Consider the following 19,363-nt stretch of genomic DNA (forward strand, 5'->3'; position numbering starts at 1 on the left):
CAATAAATACTCACCCTACAAATGTATTCTTCCATCTATCATTTACTCATATAACTGGCCTATCTCTGCCCATGTATGAGAGAATGACACCACCGCACACACACACAGACACGCACACACACACACACATTTGAATGGCAGCAGTTGTATATATTGCAGTGTTGTGGAGGTCTATAGCAGCTGTGTGGAGTGGTAGAGTGTGTGTTTACTGTCTTTGAATGGCACAGTCTGTGAGTCCTCAGCAGGAGATAGCTGTTGAGGATAGTGAGCACAGAACAAAGAAACCCAGACACAGACGAGGGAAGAGCGAGAGCAGCCCCAAGTGGACAGTGCCGGCATGACATTCTATTTTAACTCACTGGATTGTTTTCTTCTCACAGTGCTGTGTAAAACATACACTGACTACACTGCTCTGACTGCAGTCGCTATAACACTATATTTTGATGTGTTTTGATGCAATTATGTGTTTTTACATTACTATTTCACACATCATAGTGGATTTCAGGTGGCAAATTGTGCCTTTGTTTTGAATTCTGTGAAATGAATTAGTCAGAGCTTTGAACATTGTTGTAGTAGTTTCTTCTGATTGACCCTCTGATGTTGTATTTGGAGTATTTGTGCATGTCTGAGTCATCTTTACTCTCCTTTATTCAAGATGTCATTGCTTTGATCTACCCGTTTTCACCTCCACCGATACACGCCCACTGTGACCATTTCCTTCTCCATTTTTTTTTTTTTTTTAGAATTATTGCAATAATCATGCTGTATATGGACAAAAGCCATAAATATTCCGTCTCATATTGTTTTAAATGTGATTGTATAGTGTGAGCGTTCCTCTGACACTGTCCTCGCCCCTCACCAGAGCCACTTGCTTCATGGTCTCTCTCCAGGTGTTTTCCACAGCTGTGAACTTGTGTTTCTCCTCGGGCATCTGCATTGTGATGTCAGGGGAGCTGAAGACGGGCTCCACATAAAACCACGTGAACTGGAACTTCAGCCACTCATCCAGGATCTCCTGTAGCAGCAGCAGCTTCCCCTCCCACTCTCTGCACATGACACATTACACTGTTAGTCAAGGGTTTCAGGCAAATTTTTCCTTTCTCATTTGAAGATTTTGTGAGGACTTTTCCCCATTCAAAAGATACTGTCTTTTGTTCTATACTTTGTGTTATTGCTATAATGACAGACGGCAGAAACCGTCATGTTCATGGCATAAAGCACTCTCAGGTAAAGGAGGTACAAAACTTTGTCTTGTGAACAGTCCATTTCCTCACCCCACAGGCCATTTTTATTTTATATGAAGAAATTCCTTTAAACCTCTCAGATTTCTGTTACTTGTAAATAACTTTTCACTTGTGCATATGACATAATAATGTGTAATGGAGCACACACCTGATCTCCTCCTCGAAGGGCTTGATGAACGGGGAGCCTCTCATGGTTTGAGTCTTGACCATGTGGTCGTCCAGGAGCATCTGGATGTCCTCCACAGAGTGCAGGATACTAGTGCCTGTGTCTCTGTAGGCCAGCAGGTGGAACTCCATGTCCCTCCACTCATATTTCATCTTCTCTAGGGCCTTCTCCAGACTGTGCTCTTTACTGGCTGCCTCGCTGATGCCCTCGAAGCTGCCCAGGAACAGCTCCAGGTTGAGGGACAGGAAGTGGGACACATTGCTCTGGTGTGGGGTGGGGTCCAGAGGGATCTTGGCTACTTCAGACATGGCTGACCAGTGTCTCTCCCGCAGACCAGGGTTACACAGCACCTGTGAAGAAACGACACAACTGTGACACCTTTGTGGCCCAGAATGTCTCAGAAACTTAAACTTGTATTTTTACAAAACTCTTCTGTAGTTACAAAACAAAACATATGGATCATTGTACCTTATGCTGCTTGTGTTTAATGGAAATAAATGATATATTCAGTCTGTACCCCAGTATTGTTTGCTATCGGCTATCAACATCAGTATGGGAACAGACAAAGCTGGATCAGTGCATCTCTACAATGAACACAGCACTATGAACACAATCCACAGCTGTGATATAGAATATGTCCTCATTGTTCTGTTATTTGTAGTGTAGCTGCAAACCAGCTCTCTGCCTGCTTATCACAGAACAGAATAACTATCATTATGAAGAATACTGTTGGTAATTGATGTTTGAGTATTTCAGGGTGTATTTTGGTAAATAAATAAACTGTCACTTTCTCTGTTCTATTTGAATGTCTATTACAGTTAGCGACAGCATTTGGTTCTTTGTCATTTCATTTCATATTTGCCCACAACACATTTAAAAATGGTCCAATGTTGTCGTGATAAGGAAAAGCAGTGTCTTAAAATCTGACCTGGACCATGGGGATGTGCTCCTTGAACTGCTCCACTGTGCTCTTCACACTGGAGGTGATGTGCAGAGCTTTGGGCACACCTGCAAAGCCCTTCTCCAGTTTGTACAGAGTCCTCCAGTAGTTCCCCACATCGCCCTCCACCTGGAGACACAAAACAGCAATGCATGTCACGCTCTACTCTCCATCACTGCACAAACACACTGTTAGAGGAATTAGGCTTAGGGTTACGTTAGGGGTTAGGGCTCAAGGTTAGGAGGTTATGGCCAAGATCACGGTTAGGGGTTGGGGTTAGGACTAGATCTAGGGTTAGGTTAGGGTTAAGGATTAAGGGTTAGGAGGATAGGGTCAGGTTTAGAGCGAGGGCTATGGTTAGGGCTAGTGTTAGGGGCCAAGGGTTAGGGTTAGGGTCACAGTCATGGTTAGGGTGGTGTGAGGGGATAGAGAAGGAGTAGGAGGTGAGGGTGAATGGGACCCAGAGACTATAGCTAGGATTAGGGGATTAGGGATAGGGCATAAGAATGGGTGGGGCATAAGTACAGGTGAGGGCCAATCATTGCTGATTGCAGTTATACTTTGTTGTTGAATTGAAAAAGAAAGTTAGACATAAAACATTATATCCAGTAGGTATCTTTGTCAAATATTATACAATAGAATACAAGTGCGCTGTAGATTGCAGTGTAAAGAGTCCTTGCCTTGTCCGGGTTGACCTCAGACATGGGCCCGTGCAGCCACTTGTTGTGTTGCTTCAAGAAGTCAGACGCTGTTTCATAAAGTCTGAGGAACGGTGTGAGTTCGTCCAGGATCTTCTTCCTCTGAGGATACTGAGAGACGGGCCACCCAAACGCCTCCTCATCACGGTTAATCTCATCTATCTACAAATGAAACGTACACACTTTATTTATCTATATGTAATGCATGTGTCTCTTTATAGAACGTTCAAGAGTCAAAGGCATGTTTTCTGTTTACTCAGTGTTAGCTTGAGCAGTAGTCTTATTGTTGTTTCCCATAATAAGAATGTAAAACCTACAACAAAGATTTTGATCCAGTTTCACCTTTTTTGATCTGAAACTATAACAAGTGTGTGAGTGGTTGGGAAACACTGTCTTAACGGTGGATAGTACTCAGATACATTTACTTGAGTAACTTTTTTAAAGAAATTTTACTTTTCAGAGTACTTTTCTAGCAGCATTCGTTTATTCCTACTTTTGTATTTTTTGTTTATTGAAGGAACAGTACTCATACATGAGTAAAAGTGGTTACTGTTAGTAAAGCTCTAAGTGACAAAAGCTTTATGTTGACAATATGAAATGATCTGAACATTTGTGTTTCTTACAGCTCCTTCAGATATGATTTAGTTTGTCTAAGTTTTGAATCTGTCCATTGAAAATAAGAGATTTTGTGACTTAATGTTACTGAATGTTTTATCCTTCAAATTACATTAACTTCAAATTATAAATCACTTATTCTTTAAGTTACTCTTACTAGTAGAGTAATACTTTTTTACTCTTACTTGAGTAATTTCAAAGGGTAGTCATAATAAGCTCCATCTTCAGCCTACACCTTTTCAGTCTATGTATGTTAAATATGACTGTCTGCGAAATATTGTCAAAATATACCTGTGACCGAAATCAATCAATCAATCAAATCAAAATTTATGGGACCACTACTTTGTACTTCTACTTGAGTTATATTATTTTGAAGTAACATGACTCTTACTTGGGTACAATTTTTGGCTACTCTATCACCTTTGCTGGTTTCTTTTCCCAAATGCAGAAATGTGGATGACCTGTAAACTGCTTCCTGCTAGTGTCTCTGAACTACAGTAAAGCAGTGGTACCTTCTCCAGGGCCACCTCCAGCTTGTGGTGCAGACTTTGGGCCTTTTTCAAGTATTGCTCAAGTTCCTCCAAATCGCCAAAAGTGACAAACTCTTCCACTTGAGCAGCATAACTCTTCAGCTCCTCCACAAAATGCTCACAGGACATCTGCAAGGTGAGAAAAACACTACAGGTACTGCTCCTTACAATTCAGTGCCTTGTTACTATGGAGCATGTCTGGACCTCCAGCTACAGTAGTCCTGCCCAAGACCAGCTCAAGATCTGGAGGTGGGATCAAATGCAGGTTTAACCCAGCGACACAGAAGGATGGGTCAAATGAAGGAGACACATCAGTCTCACCCACTGGTTCCAGAGGTAAATTTTCCATTCATTTTTCCCATACACTTTAAAAAAAAAAAATCTAATATTAACAGTTCAAAGACATCGCTATGTGCTGACTAATATCCATAATGTGGTTGTTTCAAGCCCAAAAAGCATGTTTAAAATGCAAAATTCAGCAAAATGTTATAATAACTCAGCAGTTTAAAACATTTCAGAAACAGATGTTCATAAAATGGCAAGTCTTGTGGTCATTAGTCACCACAGAGCTGATTAGTCCTGAGCTTTCAACTTTTGGAAAGTCCATGAGAAAAATGAATGAGAAATGTACTTGTTAACCAGGGGCGGGCGGCCACTGCTGAGCTCCATAAAGTACCATAACTTTAACAATAGTGGCACAGGCTGTAGAGTGGCCATGCTGTAACCAGAGGGTCACAGTTTGAATTCATTCTCTCCTGTCTGCAGTGTTGCTGTATCTTTGGCAGGACACTGTAATGTGACTGTGTGCCTGGTGGTGGTGAGAGGTGGGTATTGCCCCTGGGCAGCCGTGGCTCTGACCTTGAGGGCGTGCTGGTAGTCCTCGGTTTTCTTGGCCACGATCTGCTGGTGGTGTCTGAACTCGGAGGGCATGCGCTCCAGCCAGCCCATGGTCTCTGCGTTGAGCCTCGTGTGCAGAGGAGAGAATGTCACAAAGTCCACGAGGAAACACAACTGTGTGGTTGAGTCCATCACCCTCTGACGCAGCTGTGGCATCTCTGTGGACTGCACTTTGTTCATATAGGCCTGGCCACAGTACAGGAGAGGTCATGTTACACAGGGACTACATACAGTACCACTGTGGGCAGTGACAAGACTCAATAACAACAACATGATCAGCTCAAAGCCAGACTTCAGAGATAAACCAGTACTAAGTTAGACTACTCATTTAACTAAAAAAAAAACAGTTAAGACCATTATATTTTGCTAAACATTACATTTTTCCCCATTTTATTAATATGATTATTTTTTCGTTAAAATTGTATTGTATTGTCGTACTTGTATTGTAATAAAATTGTACTTCCAGTTTGGAAATGATGACATCACACTAGGGAATTCTGTTCTAGGTAAAATGTACCTCTGATGTACACTGGGCCACAACCTCTCTAATGTACACAGAAAATATGATCTGACAAAAGAACACGTTTATTCTGTTGAAATATCATTAAAGTATCACAAAATATGGACAGAATTCTTTCTAGTGTGTATCAATGTGGAACTCTCTACTTCCTGTAATTTTCATCACATTTTCCAACTTTTCTTCACAAATTGCTTATTGATTGGAGCAAAACTATCTTTTATATTTACAACAGGTATTATCCCACTACATTAAGTAAAAATTGGAGAATCATAATAGCCTGTAGTACACACTAACTTTAAAAGAAGGGTAGGTCTAAAAGCTGAGTAAAAACTTTCTATAAACAAAGTAATGTGAATGCTCCACCTTGAGTTCCATGAGCTTCTGCGTGTCTGGAGGAGTCTTCCGGGCCATCTCTGTGATCTTCTCAAACTCCACACACAATCTGAAGAGCCACAGCAGTGAAAACGCTTATTCAAATCAAAAGGCCTCACTGTCTGCTCTTCTAATCTACTCAAGGGTTAAAATAACAATAGAATATAAATGTCTATTCATACTTTGCAGTGACATCATGCTGGGGGTGTTATGCATGAATTTCTATGAGGGAATGTTTAGCAGTTACCATGGTGACACATGTACACATTAATGTACACAAGTGTTTAGATGATCTGAACACTAAAGACAGATACAAAATGGTTTTAAACAATACATTTTCAGGAGCCTGTGATGAATGCGAGAGTTCATGGACCTGTTTAGGAATTTGATTTTATACAAAAAAAGTGAGAGTGACTTACTGAAAAACTGTTGGATAATAGTAGCTAGCTTGGGCTTGTTATTTGAGAGATTTTTTTTTAACAGGACAAATACACTTACATTTGATTAATTATTATAAGTTCCAACTAAATAAAATAAAAAAATAAGAGAACTTTAGACAGAGCAGTGCTTCTGGTTGGCATCAGACCCACAGGGAACATTGACGATCGCTGCAGAGTATCAGTGAGCGAGTAGGCAGTGAGTAAGTCTTACTGTCTGTTGATGTTCTGGTGGTCACGTAACATCTTCTCGGTCAGTTTGTGCTGCAGATCCTGAGCTCTCTCAGTCAGAGTCTGGATCAGTTTGTGAGACTGGACCTCAAACAGGCCCAAACGCTCCACCTGCACTCACACCAGGTCCAATGACAGAAACTACAGGCAGATACTGAGACTACAGTGGCACAAGCATTAGACATATTTGAATGATTTTATTTCATCTTAATCTTTAATTTTATTGAACTGAACACTTATTACCTCAGCTTACTTCTGTATGTTTATGACAATACAACAAGCATGAAGTATAATTACTTTTAGCAGTAGTTTGTTCCGCTTGTTTTTAGACTATGGGGGCCAAAAAAAACAACAACTCATATCCATCCATCCATCCATTTTCGTCCGCTTATCCGGGGCCGGGTCGCGGGGGCAGCAGCCTAAGCAGGGACTCCCAGACTTCCTTCACCCCAGACACGTCCTCCAGCTCCTCCGGGGGGACCCCGAGGCGTTCCCAGGCCAGTCCAGAGACATAGTCCCTCCAGCGTGTCCTGGGTCTTCCCCGGGGCCTCCTCCCAGTGGGACATGCCCGGAACACCTCCCGAGGGAGGCGCCCAGGAGGCATCCGAAACAGATGCCCGAGCCACCTCAACTGGCTCCTCTCGACGTGGAGGAGCAGCGGCTCTACTCCGAGCTCCTCCCGTGTGACTGAGCTCCTCACCCTATTTCTAAGGGAGCGCCCAGCCACCCTGCGGAGGAAACCCATTTCAAGCGCTTGTATCCGCGATCTCGTCCTTTCGGTCACTACCCAGAGCTCATGACCATAGGTGAGAGTAGGAACGAAGACTGACCGGTAAATCGAGAGCTTCGCCTTTCGGCTCAGCTCCCTCTTCACCACAACGGTCCGATACAGCGACCGCATCACTGCCGAAGCTGCACCGATCCGCCTGTCAATCTCACGTTCCGTCCTCCCCTCACTCGTGAACAAGACCCGGAGATACTTGAACTCCTCAACTTGAGGCAAAGACTCCCCATCCACCCGGAGAGGGCAAGCCACCTTTTTCCGGTCGAGAACCATGGCCTCAGACTTAGAAGAGCTGATCTTCATCCCAGCCGCTTCACACTCGGCTGCAAACCGCCCCAGTGCACATTGCAGGTCCTGGTTTGATGAAGCCAACAGGACAACATCGTCCGCAAACAGCAGAGATGAGATCCTGTGGTCCCCAAACTGGACTCCCTCCGGCCCCTGACTGCGCCTAGAAATTCTGTCCATAAATATAATGAACAGAACCGGTGACAAAGGGCAGCCCTGGCGGAGTCCAAAATGCACCGGGAACAGGTCTGACTTACTGCCGGCAATGCGAACACAGCTCCTGCTCCGACCATACAGGGACCGGACAGCCCTTAGCAAAGGGCCCCGGACCCCATACTCCCAGAGCACCCCCCACAGGACACCATGAGGGACACGGTCGAATGCCTTCTCCAAGTCCACAAAACACATGTGACCTGGTTGGGAAAACCCCCATGAACCCTGGAGCACCCTATGGAGAGTGTAGAGCTGGTCCAGTGTTCCACGGCCAGGACGAAAACCACACTGCTCTTCCTGGATCCGAGGTTCGACTATCGGCCGGATTCTCCTCTCCAGTACCCTGGAATAGACCTTACCGGGAAGGCTGAGGACTGTGATCCCCCTATAGTTGGAACACACCCTCCGGTCCCCCTTCTTATACAGAGGGACCACCACCCCGGTTTGCCAGTCCAGAGGTACTGTCCCCGACCGCCACGCGATGTTGAAGAGGCGTGTCAGCCAAGACAGCCCTGCAACATCCAGAAACTTAAGGTACTCAGGACGGATCTCATCCAACCTCTGAGCCTTGCCACCAAGGAGCTTTCCAACCACCTCAGTGACTTCAGCCAGGGTGATGGATGAGTCCGCCTCCGAGTCCCCAGCCTCGGCTTCCTCCTTCCACCACCGGACAACGTCCCCAGTCGAGGTCAGCAGCTCTCCCCCCACACTGTAAACAGTGTTGGTGAAGAACTGCTTCCCCCTCCTGAGGTGCCGGACGGTTTGCCAGAATCTCTTTGAGGCCGTCTGATAGTCCTTCTCCATGGCCTCCCCGAACTCCTCCCAGCTCCGAGTTTTTGCCTCCGCGACCATACGGGCTGCAGCACGCTTGGCCCGCCGGTACCTGTCAGCTGCTTCAGGAGTCCCCCGAGCCAGCAAGGCCCAATAGGACTCCTTCTTCAGCTTGACGGCATCCTTTACTTCCGGTGTCCACCACCGGGTTCGGGGATTGCCGCCGCGACAGGCACCACAGACCTTACGCCCACAGCTCTGAGCAGCCGCATTGACAATAGAGGCCGAGAATGAAGCCCACTCGGACTCCATATCTCCAGCCTCCCCCGGAATCCGGGAGAAGTCCTCCCGGAGGTGCGAGTTGAAAGTCCCTCTGACAGAGGCTCCGCCAGACGTTCCCAACAGACCCTCACTACACGCTTGGGCCTGCCAGGTCTTTCCGGCTTCCTCCTCCACCAGCGAACCCAACTCACAACCAGGTGGTGATCAGTTGACAGCTCAGCCCCTCTCTTCACCCGAGTGTCCAAGACACGCGGCCGGAGGTCAGATGACACGACTACAAAGTCGATCATCGACCTCCGGCCTAGGGTGTCCTGGTGAAACGTGCACTTATGGACACCCTTGTGCTCGAACATGGTGTTCATTATGGACAAACCGTGAGTAGTACAGAAGTCCAATAACAAAACACCGCTCGGGTTCAGATCGGGGAGGCCGTTCCTCCCAATCACCCCTCTCCAAGTGTCACTGTCGTTGCCCACGTGGGCGTTGAAGTCCCCCAGGAGAACAACGGAGTCCCCGGTCTAGTACCCCTCCCAGGGACTCCAAGAAGGCCGGGTACTCAGCACTGCTGTTCGGCCCGTAGGCCGACACCACAGTGAGAGACCTGTCCCCGACCCGAAGGCGCAGGGACGCGACCCTCTCGTTCACCGGGGTGAACTCCAACACACAGTGGCTGAGCTGTGGGGCAATGAGCAGGCCCACACCAGCCCGCCGCCGCTCCCCGCGGCCAACGCCAGAGAAATGGAGAGTCCAGCCCCTCTCAAGGAGTTGGGTTCCAGAGCCCAAACTGTGCGTGGAGGTGAGGCCAACTATATCTATTCGGTAACGCTCAACCTCCCGCACAAGCTCAGGCTCCCAGGTCGCCGAGGCCCCCGCCATCGACTGCCGCCCAGATCTCTCTGCACCGGCTCCATATGGCTCCTCCCGCGGGTGGTGGGCCCACGTGCGGACGGCCCCACGTTGCTCCTTCGGGCTAAGCCTGGCCGGGCCCCATGGGGGAAGGCCCGGCCACCAGAGGCTTGCTGACGAGCACCCATCCCAGGCCTGGCTCCAGGGTGAGGCCCCGGTGACGCCAATCCGGGCGACGTAACTGGCCTCTGTGTGTTGCTCATCATGTGGGGCTTCTGAACCGTTCTTCGTCTGACCCGTCCCCCCGGACCTGTTTGCCTTGGGTGACCCTACCAGGGGCATGAAGCCCCCGACAACATAGCTCCCGGGATCATTCGGGCACTCAAACCCCTCCACCACGATAAGGTGACGGTTCACGGAACTCATATTTATATTTATATTTATATATTTATATTTATATTTATATAAAACAACTTAATAAAAGAAATAGGTCCACTGACTCCCATGTAAAAATATTGTGGGCTGATGTCGCCGTAAAACATCTTCACAACAAAGAGTCTGAACCTTCGATGGATGAGCTGCAGAAAACGTTAGAAAGCAGCGGATATTTTTACATTTGTACCAAAGTGACTACGTAACGCTGATGAATATTGCATGTATCACTGATCAAACTGGAGAACAAAATAACTAGAGCACAGTGCTTGTATATCAGTGGTGGTGAAAACAGGGATTGATCACAATATGGCGCCTTGAAAATAAACGATTAAGATTGCTGAAACATGTACAGATGTACTTTAATACCAAAGCTCAGTATTACCTGATACGGCGTGTACTTGATCTGCTTTATGAGCTGCTCATAGTGCACCACCTCCACCATGATCTCCTGGAAGCTGTGTGGCTCTGACAGGAAGTGTGTGACATCGTCCTCTGCCAGGGTGCTCACTAAAGAGACATACTGATCGAAGTTTCTGAGGTACTCTCTGGGTTTGAGACTCTCTTCTCTGAGAACTCGGACCACCTGCTCACGATGGGCCTCCAGGACCTCAGGCAGGATCACAGGCCTCAGAGTGCTGCTGTCACCAGGAGGCTGACAGAGAAGACACAGGCCATCACAGTGAGCTACACTTACACAAACCTGTTCATCCACACGGACAATTGGAAAAACATATTTGAAACATATTTGTCATCCTCCATAAAAGACAAGCTAAACACAACAAATGCAGGACCTAACAGGATGAACAGGAATCCTTTTTTCCTTTGAAAATGTCTTCAAATGTCTTTGGTATGAATCATTACAGTCATGATCCAAAGAACTAAGCACTTTAAGCAGCTGAGTTTGTGACTGGATATATTGTGATAGCCCAAGATAATATTGTGAAACTTTTGATGATACAATACCACAATAACTGTTACATCCCTAGTGACTAAATGATAAAATCTCCATTAATGCTATCTTAGCATTTCTTAACAAAAGGAATTGGAGGAATGGGAGTGTTTTTGTGATTCTATATTGAGGAGCTGAAGCAAACACAGGGAAAAAAACATATGTTTTTACAAAATCTGCATTACAATGCTCAACTCTTTGTTTGTTTGTTTGTTTCATATTTTGTAGTTTGATATAAACCCTTGCTCCTTGTGTCTCCTGACAGCTCCTTCCTCACTTACCCAGTTGCTGTAGAGCCTGGTCTCCACTCTGGGCACCACAGCAGCAGATCGCAGCATCAGGTCAAACACGCTCAGAAAAACTTCCTCAAACATCTCAAACTCAGGCTCAAACTTGATCTCATTGTCCACCAAAACCAGGTGCAGCACGAAGCCCGGGTGCTCGAAGGCTCGCTCTGATGGCTGACCAAACAAATGGAAAGGGAGTTCAAATAGAGACAGAACAGGTCCAAATCTGTCAGTATGATATGTTCACGATATGCACCTCACCGCATCAGATTTATTACCATATTTTGTGGCCAGACAATTGTGAATACGCAAATTAATTAAATTAATATTTGAAAGAGGACACTCAAAATGTGATTATCAGGTTTTATGAGTTATAAGACAATTAAAAATCAAATTCATCTGATTTCTTTTCTCATCATAGTCCTTCTGATCACTCACATCAATGTCATTAAAGCATTTTAAATCTTCAGAAATTTATAATCAGATCATAATCAGATTTTGGTGAGCATGTTAGGTTAGTCACCGTTTTTTGAAATCAAAATGTTATTTTAAGATGGGAGAAGGGTTTGTTCAAAAGAGGGCTGAAGGACGCTATGTCTGTGACAAAGAGCATCTGACTGAAAATCACTTCTGGATGGAAGTCCAAATGTCTTGATTTCAAAAACAGATTAGGTCCACATGACTACTTCTGAAACCTTTCCTATCAGTACTATTATTACTACTGTTACCATGACAACTAGGGCTGCACATTTCAGGAAAAATATTGAAATCTCATTTTTTTGACAAGCATTGGAATTGTGATTAGACGTGTGTGTAGATTTATGTTTCAATAAAAGGACTAAGTTCAAAGTTCACATTTAAACACATCCAGAAGAACTCACAAAAAGACTGAAATATGAACTGACTAATACAAGAATCACATTTCAGAACATGTTTGTACAGATTTAAACTTCTGGGTTAGACCTTTTTCTCCTTTCTTTTTCTCCTTAGAGAGGAGATTTTGTTGTTTGTGGAGGAAATTATGGAACTTCAAAAACTGCAGCTTTTGGATTTTGCTAATTGCGTCCATTCAAATAGTGTTTTGATTGTGATTGATCTTGCAGCCCTAATTACAAGTACTAAAACTTGCACTGTTCTTACTGCTCCAGGTCCTAACAGAGGCTCACCGGATGCTGCGTGATCATCTGGGTGTAGTCTCCCATAGACGTCAGCACTAGCTCCTGCAGATGTATGGTCATGAGCGCGGCTGCACAGTTAAAGAAGGACCTAAACCTGGACGGGTTTCTGTTGTCTGGAATCTGATTCTTCTTGGCTCCTCTGGAGAAGATGGACTGCACCTCTACCAGCCAGCTGGGTTTGAGAGGGACAGAGAGTCAATCATATTGGATAAAAAGTCCCATATTACACAACACTGACTTGTGAGCTTTAAACCATGTTAGAATGTTGGTATCTCATCAAGAGCAGACCTGGAGTTGTGTTTTGTTTCATTCACGCACGTTTGAATAATCCTGCATTATTGCTCTGCCTACACCACCAAAGCTCAAAATGCTCTGTTCCACCTTGTGATGTCATGAAGTTGTAGTTTACAAATGAACAGCTACCTTTTACCTCTTGTACAGCAGATATGGGCAATTCAAGGGCTAAAATCATCCAAATGATTCTAGTGAAGTTTATGGAGTTTAAAAACACAGTGGAGCACTTCCTGTATTACCACATGACATCACACAAGGTGGAACAGAGTGATTTCAGTTTGAGAGAAAAACTCAGCCAAAATATGCAGGATTTATGAGTTAAACAGGTGTGAATTGAACAAAACACAACTGCAGGTCTGTTCCAAGTATGAGAGAGTAATAGAGTAATATGGGCCCTTTAAATCATGAATAAAAAGTGAGGTGGCAGACTGACAGTTTGAGCAGAACTTCGGTCGACTGCTCCACGTGTTCTCCGATGATCTTCTTAAACTCTTGCAGCTCCATGGATTCTTTACGATTGTGGAAGTAACTGACTGTGACCAGGCGTTGATTCTTCACCCTGAGAGAAAGAGCAGCAGCATTCTGACTAATGCTTAAAGGCAGCAGTCTTAAAGAGAGCTCACATGTGTCTGAGGTGAGCTCCCTTTAAGACTAGGCCTCTCTGGGTTTAGTCTCACTTTGGTCGTTGTGGAGAAAACTAAAAAGAAAACAGTCCATAGTGGAGGCTATAGCTGAAACTCTCATTACATCACGATCAGACAGGTGCTGATACTCTGGTGCCTTTTCATATTTATACTGACTCTTTGCCGCTGGTGTCATCAACATTCCCTGAGGGTGAGACTGTAGGCTCCGCTCTGTCTAAATCTCTGTCACGCAACTAAGACTTTGAGCTTAGTTTTAACACACTGAACATAAACAATGGTCTTAGGCAGAACTACAACAGGTGAGATGATTTGTGCTGTTAAACAAGTCTCTCTCACATCACGTTACAGTCACAAGCTCGTGAGCATTAAACAACAGCCGTTAGTGGGTAAGACTTTTTTTAGTGGCAGGAGAACTATGGCCAATGACATGCACTAGTCTAGCACCAGTGACCTCTGCAAATACAAGGACTGGATGGAATATTTCAAAAAGTGTCTCCACACGTCTCCAACACTCTGGCTCACTAGGAAACAAGACCCTATGTCCAAAATTGAGAATTTAGTCTGGTTCCTTATTGCCATTTTTTGACCTTAGTGGGAAGTTTTTGGGGATTTGCTAACCTATATATTTTTAGAAAGGTTATAGTATATGGAGTCAGAAAATCAATGTTTGCATTTGCCCAGATGTCTTTATGGCGGCCATTTTTTAAAAATCCAATATGGCCGCCATAAAGACATCTGGGCAAACTTTTTTTATGAGGCATTTTCTATACATCATCATTATCATCATCACTTTCATACAACCATAGACTGTATATATGAGTGGACAGATCTAACACTGTAGCCGCCATGTGCCAAATAGAAAGTTCTCCAGGAGGCTCTTCCGGCTCCTTCTGACTCTGGCTCCAATGGACTTACATTAGGAACTTGTGGCTCCTCTCTCTGTACCTGCTGCAGTGAGCCTCAAACATTTTGGTCTTAAAATGTTTGTATGAACCCGCTCTACATGATCCTGATTACCTCCGCCAAGGAGGTTATGTTTTTGCCGGCGTTTGTCTGTTTGTTTGTTTGTTTGTCTGTTAGCAACATAACTCAAAAAGTTATGGACCGATTTTGATGAAATTTTCAGGATTTGTTGGAAATGTGAAAAGGAAGAACTGATTTCATTTTGGGGGTGATCCGGAAGAAATCCTGGATTCTGGATCACTTTGAAATTTTAGTTAACATTGTGGTAAATGGGGCCAAAAATTTTGTTTCTCAATATCTCGGTTAATTATTGACCAAACCCCATGAAATTTGACTCAGGGATGGACAATGGGATCCTCTTTCATATTCCAAAGGCTGATCCGGATCTGATCCAGAAGACTGATTTTATCGCAATTTCTATAAAAAATGGGGGTAGTCCTTGGCGGAGGTCTGCGCTCTCTGAGTGCTTTTCTAGTTGTTTATTTTTTTGCTATTTTGTCCATCAAAAAAATCCTATTCATAATATAAAGCCCGTGGCTGGATGAGATCCATCCTGAGTACCTTAAGTCTCTGGATGTTGTGGGTCTTGGCTGACACGCCTCTTCAACATTGTGTGGCGGTCGGGGACAGTACCTCTGGACTGGCAAACCGGGGTGTTGGTCCCTCTGTATAAGAAGGGGGACCGGAGGGTGTGTTCCAACTACAGGGGAGTCACACTTCTCAGCCTCCCCAGTCTGTGCCAGGGACTGGAGAGGAGAATCCGACCGTGGTTTTCGTCCCGGTCGTGGAACACTGGACCAGCTCTACACTCTCCATCAGGCGCTCGAGGGTTCATGGGAGTTTGCCCAACCAGTCCACATGTGCTTTGTGGATCTGGAGAAGGCATTCAACTGTGTCCCTCATGGTGTCCTGTGGGGGGTGCTCTGAGAGTTTGGGGTCCGGGGCCCTTTGCTAAGGGCTGTCTGGTTCCTGTACGACCGGAGCAGGAGCTGTGTTCATTGCCGGCAGTAAGTCAGACCTATTCCCGGTGCATGTTGGACTCCACCAGGGCTGCAACTGTCACCGGTTCTGTTCATTGTATTTATGGACAGAATTTCTAGGTGCAGTCAGGGGCCGGAGGGTCTGGTTTGGGGACCACAGGATCATCTCTGCTGTTCACAGATGATGTTGTCCTGTTGTCTTCATCAAACCAGGACCTGCAGCACTGGGGCAGTTTGACCCGTGTGTGAAGCAGCTGGTATGAAGATCATCTCCTCCAAATCCGAGGCCATGGTTCTCGACCGGAAAAAGGCATCTTGCCCTCTCCCCGAGTGGGTGGAGAGTCCCTGCCTCAAGTGGAGGAGTTCAAGTATCTCGGGGTCTTGTTCATGAGTGAGGGGAGGACGGAACGTGAGATTGACAGGCGGTTCCTTTTTCCTGATATTACCATCGCTTGGTATTGTGATGTCCACCACCACGGCTCTGCTCTGTTTCTTATCCACCACCACTATGTCTGGTTGATCCATCACCATCCTGTCAGTCTGTATCTGGAAGTCCCACAGGATCTTGGCTCGGTCGTTCTCCACAACCTTTGGAGGTGTTTCCCACCTTGATCCTGGGGTCTCCAGCCTGTACTCTGCACAGATGTTTCTGTACACTCTGCCCGCCACTTGGTTATGTCGCTCCATGTATGCTTTCCCTGCAGCATCTTACACCCTGCAGTTCTGTGCTGGACTGTCTCAGGAGCGTCTTTGCACAGCCTACAACGTGGCTCTTGTTTGGTGTGGTAGATCTGGGCCTCTATTACTCAAGTGCCCAGGGCCTGCTCCTGACCTCCAGAATGAGCCTCTGTGTGTCCTTCAGACCCTCTCAAGCCATTGGGATGGAACCCTCCATGCATGGTCAGGAGCTTTCGTGTCTTAACATCTGTGGTCTGTATCTCCTCCTTTGGCCAGCTTATGACACACCAGAAACTAAAGGTTTATCCTGTACCGACATGTGTCAGTGCAGCAGCCAGTGCCAGAATGATGATGATTCCAAAGCCATGTTGTTGCATAGACTGTATAAACGAAGTGGACTAAGTGAGTGTGACCCACAGAGTTCAGTACCACTCAAATGAGGCTTGTGATGTTCACGGTTACAGGAGCCAATCTGGAGCCAGACTCTATATTATGAATAGGATCATGTGTCATGGATTAACACAAACATTTTAAGACCAAAATGTTTGAGGCTCACTGCAGCAGGTACAGAGAGAGGAGCCACAAGATCCTAATGTAAGTCCATTGGAGCCAGAGTCAGAAGGAGCTGGAAGAGCCTCCTGGAGAACTTCCTATTTGGCACATGGCGGCTACAGTGTTAGATCTGTCCACTCATATATACAGTCTATGGTTGTATGAAAGTGATGATGATAATGATGATGTATAGAAAATGTCTCATAAAAAAGTTGTGTAATCATATTGTGTCTAAATGTGTGTGTTTACATCCAACATCCAAATTTTATGTTAGCTACTTTTAAACTCTTTGAGTTATCTGACCAGCTGCATGTGATGTTTATAATTTGTTTTACCCATATTGTTGATGTATTTCAGCAGGATCATTTAAAAAAAAACCAAAAAAACATGTTTTTGGAGGAACATGGAGTATTACATGTGAATATTACAGTGAAATTGCAAGAAAACAACCAAACCGGGTCATTTTTGACCCACTTATTCATCTAAGGGTTAATGTGGGTAGGTCTTACAGGTTTGTAACTAGCACCATTTGATTCCCTGACCCTGAAAATGTGGGTTTAGCAGTTAAAATCAACATTTCAACTTATTCAGAGGCTGAGATATTCCAAAAAGGGTTTTTTGGCGGCCATTTTTTTTTAAATCCAATATGGCCGCCATAAAGACATGTGGGCAAATGCAAACATTGATTTTCTGACTCCATAAACTATAACCTTTCCAAAAATATATAGGTTAGCAAATCCCCCAAAAATTCCCACAAAAGTATATAAGGAACCGGACTAATTGTCTAGTTGAGACTCACGCGGGGCGGTGGTGCCACAGTTCGAGCACTGCCATCATGGGAGGGCTGAAGCGGTGCAGAGAGTCCCTGATCTTGGTTCTGTTGAGCAGGAAAGACTTGTGCCACGGCTTTGGGACGACCACGATCCTGGAACATTCACACAACACATAACCCCATAAGACTCCATTATAATAACACATGATAATGACACATGTAGTGCAGTGAATGGGGCAGTGCTGCGGGCGACTCACTCTTGTCTGTGGGAGGGCATCTCTGTGTTTCTGTCACTGTCAGAGTCCTTGAACCCCCTTTACGACAAAGTTCACTGTAAAGAGTGAAATAACATTAGTCTCATTCATTACTCTGGATTTAAAGGATTTCACATTTTTCTCATTCTGACTGGGTTTGGTGGATAGCACCTGTGGTCAATATTTATCATAGTTTTACATCAGTTAAGTGACAGTTTGTGGAAAAAAGTAAGAAGAAGGAGAAGAAAAAATACAAAATATAAGAAGTAGCACTGAGTTGTAAAACAGAATCCCTCTACCTCCACAGAAAACTCCTTGCAAAATGCAGGGAGAATTTAGGCACAAGGAAGGCATTTTCTGACTGTTTAATCTTTTATTTATTAAAAAAAAAAAAAGTATAGTTATATAGGTTAGGTTAGGTTGCTTTATTCGTACCCGTAGGTAAATTTGCTTTGCAGATTTGAGAGGCAGGTTCCACATTTCACATTTCATTCATCCACAAAACACATATAAAAACACAATTACAAAATAAAGTGTTACAGTGCTCCAGTGCAGAATGGTTTGTTCCATAAACAACCAATTAAATTCATCAATCCATCACAATAAACATTAAATATGTTAAAAACACACAATCTTAGATAAATAGATTACAATTTATTCATAAGTACGATAGCAGCCAGAACGAAGCTCCTTTTAAATATAAATTATATATTATTAAATTATTAAATATGTATTATTATTAACAAAATAATGGTCTTGTCATATATTTTCATGAGTCTAATCATAACTATTGTGTAGTAATAAATAGGTTTTCTGTTTACATTACGGTACCAGTTCTAACAATACACGCATCAAGAATCTCAGACTTCCGGTCATTGCGCAATTCATACTGGGAAGGATTTTCTGAAAAAGTGAACATCAAACCACCATGTTTGTTTTCCCAGTGGGATGTGTCTATTGACAAAGTCGATCTTTTCAAGTCTTTTGAACCATATCACTTTTGTTTCTGGTTCTGATATTGTCATATTTTAGTTTTGGGATTCGGACATCGTAATTGTGTGGTTGTTGGATCCTAACAGTGGAAAACGACTAGAGAAATGTGTTTGCGAACTCCATAGATGTAAAAGTGAATCAGATGTGTGTGACTGCAAACCTGTTTAAACTATTTCCCTTCCCATCGGAATTGAAAAATAGTGAAAGGCGAAGGTGATGGGCAGGATTGATCCACGGGAAGGACGAAAAAGATCATCTTTGACTGACTAAATCATCCTGAGTTTGCAGTGAACATTTTGTATGTGGAGTGCCATCAAAGCAAAATCCCAATCCCTCACTCAGTCTTGGTTACGAATTTAAAAAGTCAAGGCCAAAGTGAAAGGCACCAGCTGTTCATCAAGAAACACCTTCCACTGTAAAGAGACCAAGACTTAATGTTGCTGTGAAACTACAAGAACAAGAAAGTGCAGCTCAGTCTGTTTGTCTTCTGTACCTCTCCATTAACAAACGGGATCCCGCTTTGTTGGCGCTCTACATACAAAATGTTCTC

General features: G+C 44.4%; 1 protein-coding gene across 1 annotated transcript in view; it reads right to left on the reverse strand.

The window, feature by feature from the left end:
* dnah7 (dynein, axonemal, heavy chain 7) overlaps positions 1-19,363 on the reverse strand; it is a 187,205-nt gene that overhangs the window by 165,424 nt on the left and 2,418 nt on the right. The window contains 14 exon segments of the mRNA XM_055162193.1: positions 860-1,046; positions 1,393-1,760; positions 2,339-2,479; positions 3,031-3,210; positions 4,176-4,322; positions 5,052-5,276; positions 5,974-6,052; positions 6,634-6,761; positions 10,652-10,921; positions 11,485-11,679; positions 12,672-12,855; positions 13,411-13,536; positions 17,594-17,719; positions 17,824-17,897. Coding sequence (XP_055018168.1) covers positions 860-1,046; positions 1,393-1,760; positions 2,339-2,479; positions 3,031-3,210; positions 4,176-4,322; positions 5,052-5,276; positions 5,974-6,052; positions 6,634-6,761; positions 10,652-10,921; positions 11,485-11,679; positions 12,672-12,855; positions 13,411-13,536; positions 17,594-17,719; positions 17,824-17,843 — 2,376 coding nt within the window. The 5' untranslated portion in view covers positions 17,844-17,897.

The sequence above is a fragment of the Boleophthalmus pectinirostris genome, unplaced genomic scaffold, assembly GCF_026225935.1.
Source record: "Boleophthalmus pectinirostris isolate CB_2022bp ecotype Guang Dong unplaced genomic scaffold, ASM2622593v1 HiC_scaffold_1, whole genome shotgun sequence".
Taxonomy (NCBI): domain Eukaryota; kingdom Metazoa; phylum Chordata; class Actinopteri; order Gobiiformes; family Gobiidae; genus Boleophthalmus; species Boleophthalmus pectinirostris.